This window comes from Mustela nivalis, assembly GCF_964662115.1.
Source record: "Mustela nivalis genome assembly, chromosome: 8".
In the NCBI taxonomy this organism is placed as follows: Eukaryota; Metazoa; Chordata; class Mammalia; order Carnivora; family Mustelidae; genus Mustela; species Mustela nivalis.
In genome coordinates, this window is record NC_139027.1 from 49795628 (window position 1) to 49808450 (window position 12823).

The 12823-nt window shown below is 42.9% G+C and overlaps 1 protein-coding gene across 1 annotated transcript; it reads right to left on the bottom strand.

The window, feature by feature from the left end:
• Nucleotides 1-1324: 1324 nt before the first annotated feature.
• LOC309871055 (uncharacterized protein C2orf78) lies at nt 1325-10638 on the bottom strand. The gene is made up of 3 exons (XM_082743755.1): nt 9438-10638; nt 4822-5583; nt 1325-3904 (listed from the first exon to the last, which is right to left on the bottom strand). The coding sequence occupies exons 1-3, from the start codon at nt 9535-9537 to the stop codon at nt 1986-1988; spliced, it is 2781 nt and encodes a 926-aa protein (XP_082599881.1). The 5' UTR covers nt 9538-10638; the 3' UTR covers nt 1325-1985.
• Nucleotides 10639-12823: the final 2185 nt, after the last annotated feature.

Consider the following 12823-nt stretch of genomic DNA (forward strand, 5'->3'; position numbering starts at 1 on the left):
TCCTCTCCTCCTCCACGCCATTCCCTTTAAGGCTCCTCCCCTCTCCTCCACTCCCCACTCTCTTCTCCCCTGCCCCATCTCTACTCCCCTCCCCTCCCTTCCTTTCCCCTCACCCCTCCCTTCCTCTCCCTTCCCCACCCCTCCCTTCCCCTCCCTCCTGATGCCCCACCTGGTCCCTAGGAGCACAGCTAGACCCTTGGCGCATGCGTGCTGCCCTGGTAGGCACGCTACGAGCGCTCGGACACCCGCTGTTCTTACCTAGAGGGCAGGGACCCCTCCAGCGGATTTTTCTCGTGAGCTTCGGTTGGACATGTTTAGAGAAGACGGCACGCGCCAGGGTCAATGGAGGACGACCTAGCAGGCCCCTCAAGTTAAGATTTAGGTCCCTCCAGAAGTTTGATCTCAACGACCAGTAACCTCTGGACGCTGTGCTCTGAAAGCCGGGTTGGCCACCTACGGGCGCTCGCAAATACTGAAGGCTTTAGAGCCCTGTAGGCCTCAAATGGAAGCCTTGTTCTCCGCCTGCAGCGTGATCTCAGCCCATTGCTGAATCTCCCTAGTCAAGTGGCCCAGCGGGACTAGCCTTGCATGTTGTCGTGCACGTTCACTGGAGCGGGGCATTCGCAGGCCTGGTGCACAGGTGTTTAGGAGACGGTGATTTTTATCCCAGGCCCAGTTCTGGAGGGCCCTCCTGCTGCTGCAGGTCACTTGGCTAGGCTCCTGTTACCAGCTGCCCCCAGGATAGATGTGAGCCCTTGCCATCCATCTGGTAGATTCCCCTATGATTCCTACTCCCCTTACCCAACCATAGCCCTAAATGGATAAGGCAACCCAAACCTTCTGGAGGGATGTCCCGAGTCTCTTGTTTTCAAAAATCCCTATCTGGTGGACATGGGATGTAGGACCAATCTCCATGAAAAGCTTTACATGTTTCCTAGTAAAGCAAGACTCCTCTGCCATCTTCAAGTCTACTCAAAATATCTTCTTTTAAGCCTCACCTCAGACCCTGATTCTGCCATTTCCCCCACTCCTGCTTTTTATGAACCCATAAAATCTCTCTCCCCCGTTGGCCTTCCTAAGCCTAGATCAAGTTCCTTCTTCTAATTTTCTTCTTACATTTTTCTCTGTTCTCCCATCCAACTTCCCATTCTTTCTCATGCAGCCTTGATCCCCACCCACACCAAAAAAAGACCACAGTTAACAGCATATCAGAACTCAAAAGGCTTCTTTATTTCTAATCTAATAATTCTATTTATGATGTTTTATTGTCTTAAAATATATGCAAATAAATAGAGAAACTTATACCTATCTATCTATATAGGCATGAACAGCGGGTACCCAGAGTGGTACAAACAATCTTAGCATCTCTTATATCTATCTATATAGGCATGAACAGCAGGTACCCAGAGTGGTACAAACAATCTTAGCATCTCTTATACCTATCTATCTATATAGGCATGAACAGTGGGTACTCAGAGTGGTACAAACAATCTTAGCATCTCTTATACCTATCTATCTATATATGTATGAACAGCGGGTACCCAGAGTGGTACAAACAATCTTAGCATCTCTTATATCTATCTATCTATATAGGCATGAACAGCGGGTACCCAGAGTGGTACAAACAATCTTAGCATCTCTTATACCTATCTATCTATATATGTATGAACAGCGGGTACCCAGAGTGGTACAAACAATCTTAGCATCTCTTATATCTATCTATCTATATAGGCATGAACAGTGGGTACCCAGAGTGGTACAAACAATCTTAGCATCTCTTATATCTATCTATCTATATAGGAATGAACAGCGGGTACCCAGAGTGGTACAAACAATCTTAGCATCTCTTATACCTATCTATCTATATATGTATGAACAGCGGGTACCCAGAGTGATACAAACAATCTTAGCATCTCTTATATCTATCTATCTATATAGGCATGAACAGCAGGTACCCAGAGTGGTACAAACAATCTTAGCATCTCTTATATTGCATAGCCATAGTATCGAGAAATATCCATCTCCTTTTCCCTCTCGATGAAATATTGCACTTTCCCCACAGAGGTGTATTTGGCAGCATTCTCACGCTCTTGCTGAGCCTGCCTCTTCATGGCCTCCCTCTCTGGCCTCTGCTCTTTTGTGATGGGCTTTGACATGACTGGCTCAGGAACATTGGGTTTCCTCCACGGAATTGGTTGAAAGCTGAAGTCTTGGAGTAGATATTGGCTTTGAGCTTTGGGTGGCGACTTGGGCTTGGTCACAGCAATGGCGACAGGCTCCCGCTGGAGAGAAGTGCATGATGATGTTTTGTAGGGTGCAGGCCTCGAGGCAGCAGACTGCGGGACACTAGGCCGTGTCGGGTTGGTCAAGCCTGGGCGGGTGGGATTGGTTGAAATTGGCCGAGCTGGTCTGGCAGGACCTGTCAAGGAGGCAGGAGTCGGCCGGGATGAATTGACTGCAACAGGCCGAGCTGAGCTAGTAGAACCAGGCCGGGCAGGGTAAGGCACGGCAGACCGATGTGACGCCAGAGACTGTGGCCTCCGAGGAACAGGTCGAGCTTGAGGCTTCTCATAGGTTGGAAAAGGCAAAGGCACCAACTTGACCTTCCCAGGAGGTGGAAGCTCATACTGGGATGGAGATGGACACTCATTGTCAGCACCTCTGTCTAGTTTCTGGACTTTGACTTGTTTTTTCTCAGGACCTTTGCTCTCACGTGGTGTATCAAGCCATGGTTTGATAGCTGGGGGTCGCTGGGCATTTTTTGAGTTGCCGGAGCTTACCAGGGCCCGGGAGGAAGGCAGCCCGGTTTTCTTATCACTCTTCTTCCCCAGAGCATGAAAAACCTGCACAGACTCCAACATGTGCATGCCTAGGCAGCTTCGAGGCTTCTTAAAGCTCTCTTGGATAAGCTCGGGTTGATTTTTCTTCCGCTTCCCCTTGGGAATGGTTGGCTTCTCTTCTGCCTTGACTTTGTTTCCAGACTGCTTACTCTCTTCTGCTTTCTTGGGATTGTTTTCTCTGGTCCTTTTGGTCTTTTCCTGCCCATGGCTCTTTGTTTTGCTGGTCCTGCTGGATGCTGCTTTCTGAGACTTGCTGTTGGAATGCTTGGCCCTGTTCACAGGAGCCCTGTCACCGTCTGCAACATCGCAAATAATCACTTCTTCCCCTAACAGGCACTCTGGGTTCTTTGCCTGGATTTTGGTCTTGGGAGCATCGTTGATCGGCTCGGTGGCTTTGTGTTTGTTCTTCCTGACGTGATCAGAGGGAGCCTTTATGACACTTGGCTTCTCTTGCACCTGTTTCAACTTGTTGACTCTGGTATCTTTGGCTTTCATCACCTTGGGACCTTTGGCTTCATCAAGGTCTTTCAAGGAATTAAAGAGCTGGGGAAGATGAATGTCCTCCACCAGTGTAGCAATGTCTGCAAAACCACTGCTAGATTCGATCCCATTTTCAAGGGTCACTTGGTCTTCAAGACCCAGGGCATTTTTTCCCAGATTGGTGTTTTCAGAAACAGGCTTCTCCTCCTGGCCCAGGGGATCGATGCAGGCCAGGAGCTGGTGAATATCAGGAATTTCTAAAGGAAGTAGGGGAGGATCTTGGTTTTCTATTGGGATCTGATAGACATCCAAAGGCTTTGAAAGCTTGGTTTTAATATCATCCAAATTCTTATTCTCTGTTTGTTCCTGGCTTGGAGCTGGAGGCAATGCCAGGACATTATTGGAACTCTGGACTGGAGCTATCATTGAGATGTCTCCAAGCTCAGGTGGTGGGTTACTTTCAAGGATCTGGATATTTCTGCTACTGCGGGACTTGGAGAATTCTGGAGTTTGTGGCAGACAATATGTCTGACTTGGAGGTTGTAATCCCAGGGAAGCCTCCATCCCCAGGGAAGTCTCCATCACTACAAAGGAATCAAGGAAAAAGTCATTCCCTGGTAAGTGAGATGCTCCCCCCCTAGACACTAACACAGGAATTATGCACCTTCCAGCAATGGGCAGGGCAGTTCTACCAGCCTTTCTTAAGGATCAAGGACAGCAGGGTGTGCTAGGAGATACAGGAGGCGACTTCTAGTTCTTACAGGTGATCATTTGGGGTCATTGGTTCTTGGTTTTCTTTGTATTTTATAGGGTTGTTATAAATCAAATACGTAAAGTGGTTTTTATATTATGAAATTTTCAACAAAGCCTAGCCTTCTCATATAAAGTCACTTCAAGTTTCTCCCCTTTCCCTAGAGAATAAGAATGCTTCACACTGTGAACTGGGAGAGGGAATAGAGCTCTTCCTGATAAAATACACAAGCAAGGGAAAATTCTTAGCCTGCTTGCTCTGGACAGGATCTCGGAAGGTGAGGTCTCAAATCCTGGTGTGAATTGAGGAAGTGAGGAAAAGTTGGCTAAGGAAAAAAAAAAGAAAGAAAGGAAGGAAGGAAGAAAGAAAGAAAGAAAGAAAATGGCTCCATCCTAATAAGAGTTCCAAGACACTTTGCAAAGGCACTGAAGCAATAGCTCAAGGAAGGGAACTCATTACCGTGGGACAGTATGGGGAGGCTGATTGGCTAGGGCAGTGACATGTGTGGCAGCCCTCACTATGCTCTTGGGATTCCTGCACCTGCGGCTTAGCTGGCCGTCACAGTGTGCCACTCCATGCAGGCTTCTGAAACAGAGCCCGAAGGTGGAAAGCACCAAGTGAGGGTCGTGGTTATTTCTGTCTCAGGACTTAAGTTCTGCTAATCTGTGGACTCGCTAGCTCTCAGGGGCAGGTTTCACCCTTTTTTTGAACACTGGCCTTGTTTCTCTCCCTCTCGCTGCCTCTACTCACCTTGTAAACTTGTTTCTGTGATGGGCTGAGCAGACACAGAGTAGTAAATTCCAGAGGTGGAAGCTGGTGGTATGACATTTGCGGGCTGAACCTCCTTGAGGACCATTACCATTTCCGGTTGAGGGACAGAGGCCCTACTCCCCACATAGGACACTGAGCCATAGGACTGCAAGCAGGGGCCAAATTCTCCAGAAAGTAGAGGTCCCAGTGTGCCTTGATTATAGTAATATACCTGCCTGCCTTCCTGGTAGGGAAGTGCTAGGCCATGTCCTTGATTTGGCATCTGAGATGGTGTTCCCTGAACAAGGCTGGCAGAAAGCGATGGGTACAGAGAGACCATGCTACTGGCCTCTGAAGTTTTATCATACGAAGCTGCTAGAGACATGGAAGACACAGCTGCGTCCTGGTCAATGACAGTGACAGTTAAGTCTCTGAGTGAAGAGGACTTCTTTTCAGTACTTCCTGTGACATCCCACTCGAAAACCCCCGGATAGGAAGCAGCTGCTGTGGAAAGCTGGCTCTGGCCAGTAACCCCAGACAACACAGTTGTGCTGGAATGTTGGTAAAGGTAGGCACTCCCCATGAGTGGCTGGAAGGAGGCACCAGAAACTGATGGCAGCAGCCATGCCGAACTGACTGCCGGAGCAGAGACCCGGGAGATGTTGCAGACGTTTCCTGTCAGGGAAGCTGCATTGGTTACCACGGGGAGGGAGAGCTGCAGAGAATTTGGAGGTCCCAGTAAAGATCGATTTGGGAAATTTTCTGTAGGGAACAAGAAGGTGATGAAAAATCAGGGGGATGGATCAATTCTATGCTTGAGGAACAGCATTATCTTAAAGTTTTTGCTACCAGGAAGCCTCTGATACCAACCCTTGCTGAGATATCAAAAGGCAAACCGTGGAGGATGGTGGTTCTGTTCTCTTGTCTAGTCACGGCCCGGGCTCCCAGCCAGGGCCCCCGCATGCAGCAGACCCAGGCAGTGTGCTTCACGCATAGTTCTGCAGGCAAAAAGCAGCCTTCTCCCTGCCCTAGCTTTGCGGGGGCCTGCCCCCACAGCCACTCGCATCCCACTTCCCAGAATGAAGCCTTTCAGCACTCCCGATGGCTCAGAGAGCCTCTGGTCTCCTGTTCTCATTCTCTGAGGGAAAAAGCTGAGGCTCAGAGAGGTCACTTAGACTTGTTTGAGGTCTCCCCCGACTTTAGGTCTCATTACCAGGTTACAGAGCCTAAGGATGCTGACTTCTTGCCAGGATTCTGCCCCGAGCCCCATACCGCCAGAAACCAGGAGAAATGAACGCATATAGACCTTTTCTCCCCACATTAGAGAACAGTACAGCTATGACCATTGTAACTTCAGTGTCTCATTGGGCTTGTGCACTTCTCATGCTGTTACCCAGAGTTCACGTACAGCTCAGTCCAGCTGGTAAATATAAAGCATCCCTCTTGGTGTGCCTGGTGGGCTCAGTCAGAAGGGTATGACTCTTGATCTCATGGTTGTGAGTTTGATCCCCATGGTGGTTATAGAGACTACTTGAAAATAAAATCTTTTTTTAAAAGGAAGAAGGGTCATTTTTACCCTTTAAAACCCGGTTTTTGATTCTACCTCAAAATGACTACCTGAGAGTATGTTTCTCAGGAAGTGCTTTTTTTTTTTTTTAAGATTTTATTTATTTATTTATTTGACAGAGAGAAATCACAAGTAGATGGAGAGGCAGGCAGAGAGAGACAGAGGGAAGCGGGCTCCCCGCGGAGCAGAGCCCGATGCGGGACTCGATCCCAGCACCCTGAGATCATGACCTGAGCCGAAGGCAGCGGTGCAACCCACTGAGCCACCCAGGCGCCCCAGGAAGTGCTTTTTGAAAGAAAAAAGTTAAACTCTCTCTGAGCTTCAAATTACTCATCTATAAAGTGGTTATAATAATAATAACAATAATAATGGAAATAATTCTTGCATGAATGTGAATGAAAGTGGTACATTACACTTTTTATATTTCTGTGAAGGAAGATATAATATGTTCTGGAAAGACAGAAAAATCATGAAAAACATGTATTACAGAACTAAGAATATATAGATATTACCGAAAACTGGGCGATGTAGTGAGCATAATAAGTTCACTAATAAATGAAGTTCTGTATCATGCATGCCATATAGTGGACGTGACTATTGCTACCCTGTTTTGCCAGAACACAACCCACAACAGAAAATGATTTTGAATGAGTTCCTAGCCAGTGCATACAGAGAAGATAGATCAGTAAAAATTGCCTTACAAGCAGCAAATGCCATGAATGTGAATGTAAATGTAGCCACAATTTTTACAAATATTTCAATAAAATCTGGTACAGAGCAGAGAGGGAAATAATAACTGTAAAGGAATTCCATTATTGTGTTAATTCACATTTTTTCTGAATATTACCCAGCAAGTAACAGGTACTAGGTCTAGTAGAAATACATATTTTAACTGTATTCTACCTCTGAAACTAATAATATACTCTCTGTTAATTAAATGAATTTAAGTTAAAAAATTAAATAAAATCAGAAGAAAACAATAAAAAGAGAAATATATATTTCAATATAATCATATAACAAAAAAGAACACTTAACCTGTACTCCTGGAGCTAATGATACAATATATGTCAATAAAAATTAAAAAGAAACACTTAAAAAGCATCATTAGGTTTTTATACTCATCCAAAAATATATTTTAATCATCTTCAACGTCTAGGAAAATGTCACCCTCAAAGCCTAAACAAGCCATCATCACTAAACTCAAATTTAAAAAATTTTAATGTAGGAAAGCCAGAGAACTCTACAAAACTGTTTTAGATAAATGTGGAATTAGAGATGTGGGGCTTGACTTTCTTTTTCTTTTTCTTTTCTTGTTAGATTGCTCACTAAGATCTAAAAACAGATGTGTGCCCTCTGTGTTGGGAAGAAAATAACTGTAGAGATGAAAAGCAGCCTTATGATTCAATCTAGGAGATGCCAATTTTTCAACAAACTTAGTCTGATTTTTAATAGGCAAAACATCTACAAAGCTTAAAAATCAAAATGAAATAAAACCGAAAATTCTGTTTCTTCCAGCCCCCTTAGATAGCCACTTTTATTAGTTGTTTGTTGATAGGAAGCATCCTTTCTAAATTATATTTCTAAAATGCTTTACATTTTAAACTGTTAAGTGCCATCTGTGTTCAGGGAGGAATGAACAAAACCCAGACTACTGAGTATGACTTTTTCGTAAGCTACTTTTCCTAGTAATGCCCTATTCTGGCCATCCTTTCTTGCCTGGTCTATTAGTGGAAGTGCTTGCTAAAGTCAGTTTAGTTTGGCTCTGCTCAAAGCAGATTTCAGTTTACTGTGCTTTCTGCTTTAATTTAAAATCTTTGGTTCTCTCCAACATTCCATCCTAAACTACCTCTTTTTTTCCTTAAGAGCTCCTCTGTGCTCTTCCCTTTCATTTTTTTTTTTTTAAGATTTTTTTATTCTGGAGAGAGAGGGAGAGAGAGAAAGAAGCAGACTTCCCACTGAATGTGCAGGGAGCCTGATGCAGGGCTCCATCTCGGGAGATCATGGCAGAGGCCAAGGCAGATGCTCAACTGCTCAACTGCTCAACTGAATGAGCCACCCAGGTGCCCTGCTTCCCCTTCATTCTCATATTTTCTCCTCCCCCTTGGTTCCTGTTGGCCTGGGCTGAGGGAAACAATCCTGAACTTCCTTACCTTCGAAGACGTGCCTCCCTAGAGCCCACTCTTCTCCCTCCTCTTTCCCTGTTTCCCCTTTTTGCCCACGCTAGGTAGAAAACTCATGTGACTCTAACTTTCTGAACAGCACTAAATTTAAAATATGACAGTTGAAGTATTAGTGGAGGGAACATTTCAGATGAGACTTCTTGGTAAACCGTTAGGTTCCTACATAACCTAGGTTTCCTCTCTATCTGTTGAAACACTCTCAAGAAGTCTCTGATTTCATTTTCTCCATGGGTGCCCACGACTCTAACTTTCTGAACAGCACTAAATTTAAAATACGACAGTTGAAGTATTAGTGGAGGGAACATTTCAGATGAGACTTCTTGGTAAACAGTTAGGTTCCTACATAATCTAGGTTTCCTCTCTATCTGTTGAAACACTCTCAAGAAGTCTCTGATTTCATTTTCTCCATGGGTGCCCACGACTCTAACTTTCTGAACAGCACTAAATTTAAAATACGACAGTTGAAGCATTAGTGGAGGGAACATTTCAGATGAGACTTCTTGGTAAACAGTTAGGTTCCTACATAATCTAGGTTTCCTCTCTATCTGTTGAAACACTCTCAAGAAGTCTCTGATTTCATTTTCTCCATGGGTGCCCTTTAAGACTCACAATTAGAAAAGAAAGGGACCAGAAAGAACAACCAATCTAACATCCTAACATAACAGATGAGAAAAAAACATTTTGTGATTCAATGACTCGTCCAAAGTCACACAGCTAGTAAATGCCAAAGTCAAAACTGAAATGAGTTCTCCAGATTTTTAGTTTAGTACTTTATTTCCCCCATTATTCTATGTTACTTTGAACCTACAACTAAATTTAGAGACAAAAAAAAAATCCAATGAAAAACTTTAAAAAGTTTCTTTCCTTACCAGACATGTTCAGAGAAGAAGAAGAAACATCCACTGAAGAAACAAGGGATGAGGAGCTGATCCTGGAAGATGTCGGAGCAGCTGAAGCCAAAGAGCGCATGTGTCCAGTATGAAGGCGACTGGTTACTGGTCACTGGTTACTGGTCACTGGTCACTGGTCACTTGCGATGATCCAAATTTATTTACAGACAACTCCATGGAAACCCCCAGATTCTACCAGGTGGTGGTAGGTTTGGTGGGAGAATGATGTCACAAAGTAGGCAGTTTAAAGGTCTGAGGGAGCCAATGGGGAGGTCTGATTCCCAGTAGCAAGACGGGATTGGGTAGAAGGGGTTGTAGGAGAGCTAAGACAACACCTAAGTGGTACCTAACCCATAAGACAGTGTGATAGCCCCACTTTCCCCAGGCTCTTATGTTCAGGAAATCATCTCAACGTTTCTTAGAGATGTTCATTAATATAACCAGCAAATAGTTATTTATATTCTATGTATCATGTTTATTTTGTGTGTTCTACATTTATAATTATCCAGTTAATTAACATCTTTAGAGACAAAGGAAAGGCACATCTAGGTTGAACAATTACAGGTGTTCTCAAATAATATTAATTGATCTGATTAGTGAACTTACTGCAGCTTTTCAGGAGCAAAGAAGGGATTAAAAAGCTCTTTTGGTAACTTGATTAAAGAATAGGCTGAAGTTTGTTGAGTGCACCTTGTAGGGAATGATGTGGTGCAGGCTCTTCTCTTTCAGTTTCTTCTCCTTGGATTCTGGCTTTCTTGGACCAGGCTGGCCTGGGCCAGATTGGACTTAGATCTCTCTTCTCTCCTTCATCATAGGCATTGTTTCTGGGACAAGCCTTGACCTTGCATTATTACACTTGTGGATGTTACTTCCGGTCAACTTCCAGCAGCAAGGGTCTTCTTTTCGGTGCCTGACACTTCCCAAAATGAATTCTGCCAGTTAGAAGCAAACAGCAGAGAGCTGGAGGATACAGCTGATTGCAGACCTTTCCTTTTCCAGCATTTGGTTGCAATTCTTTTGCCCATAATTTGTTACCTCTGGCCCTTGGGGCCACACGGGCATGCTGCCATACTGTTCTTTTATAGGTAAGAGGCATTGGTGGCATTCGGGATACTTTTCCTTTTTCCTTCTCACTTAAGTGTATCCAGTGTGGCAGTTACTGTAGCCTCCACCCCCCCTTGCAAACAGCCACTGTAGAATCTTGGGCCTCTAGGATTCTCTGCCTGCCATCTTTGGGTGCAAGATCAGGCAAAATGAAGAGGAGAATAGTTAGAGAAAGAAGAGGACATTCAATGAGAATAGGGAACATGCAGAGTGAAAAAGTACAGGAAGAAAGAGATTTGTGTGGATTTTTTGCTTCTGTGAGAAATAAACTGACAGTGGGGTGCCTGGGTGGCTCAGTTGGTTAAGCATCTGCCTTCAGGTCAGGTCATGATGCTGGGGTCCTGCAATGGAGTCCTGTGTCCCTGTATCAGATTCCTTGCTCAGCCGGGAGCCTGCTTCTCCCTCTGTCTGCCACTCCCCCTGCTTGTGCACTCCCTCTCTCTCTGACAAATAAATGCCAAAAAAATAAAAATAAAAAGGTCAGTTGACACATTTTGGCCTCATTTTGTATTAACAAAACATACAATTATATACACATTCATATGCATATAAATGTAAATATATATTAGTATAACATTGATATAAGAATGATAATAATTCATATATAACATTGATTATAACTTATATAATAATATATTTTAGCATTTAATATCTTATAGTCATTATTTATTCATGCAGCTAGATAGCACAGCAACTGCCATGAACTCCATATACTAAAGAAGTAATCTTAAATATATTTTTTCACTTTTTTGTTATATTACCTCATTTGTATCATTGGTATGTTTGTAGAATGTAGGGTTGTTTTTTTTTAAAGACTTTGTTTATTTATTTGTCAGAGAGCACAAGCAGGGGGAGCAGCAGGCATAGGGAGAAGCCAGCTCCCTACCTAGGTCTGGATTTTCTTCTATCAGCTATAACTGAGTTTGTTGTGTCTTTTAGCACATTGGAAGTGTAGAACTGATATACCTTTTGTAGTTTCTGATAGATTTAAGTCACTTTTCATATATTATCATATCCATAGATATATATACCATTCTGTTTTTGGCTACTCCGTGCCTATTGAATATTTTTTTTCATAATTCAAAAAAATATTTTGATTGAGCACCAAAGTTGAATGTACCTAATTGTAAGTTTGCAAATGTGCTGTTCTATCTTAAATCTTTTCTTTTTCCAAATAACAATTTGATAAGATTGACCTGTTTTACATTATGTGTAAGTGTTCAGAATGATAAATGCTTATAGATATAAACTTGATTAGAATATGATTGTCCCAGAATTGTTAAAGCTAGTGATCTTTTTACCTATTCATTTAGTCATTTATTCAATAACTCTGATCTTTCTGACCCTCAGTTTGTCCAGATCTCAAATGGTTGTGAAGACTAGCAGTGTATATATAATACTCTCAGAAATTAGAAACTAAAAAATACAAACAACAAAAAAACCCAGCCTGCAATTTAGTACTCTATTCTGCCTTCAGACCTACTGTAGGACATGTTGTTTTTTGCTGTTCCACATATAGCAGAAATTAAGTTTTTCTAGCAGGTACAGATCCCTATGCCTGATACTGTGTGGAAATCTTAGACTTGAGCTTCTATTCTTATTTGTTTTTTTTGTTTTTTCTAAAACCTAAATACCTACTGTCCACCTCTAATGTGAAACTCTAAGGTGCATGATAACAATCCAATAATAGTTTCACTGTGAGTGAGAGTGCTGCTGATACAATATTTTTGGAGGGCAGTGAGGCAGTATCTTTGAAAATTTTGAGTCTACATATCCTTCACTCCAACAATTCCACTTCTAGGGATTCAGATATAGATGTATACATATTTCAGGGCATTCATATTGCAGCCTGTTTGTAATACAGAACGAAAACCTGAAAAAACCAAAAAGTCCATCAGTATTGGACTGGTTATACAGATTATGTTTCTTATAATCAATGAAATACTATGCATACCAGGCATTGAAAAGAGTAGAACGGATGTATGCATAAATTGGGAAAATCAGCATCCAAAATAGATTGGAGGATACATATACTACACTGCTTTTGTATAAAATAGGAGATACCTACATATGTTTATATATATAGATAGATAGATAGATATCGATATGTATATACACATATACACACACACAGTAAGTGCGAATGTGAGCAGTTGGAACATATCTGGAAGAACCACACAAGGAACTGCAAGAGTGGGACTTAACTTTCACTCCATATCCTGCACTGTTTGAATTCTGAAGTGAACCAACATGCTAATCAA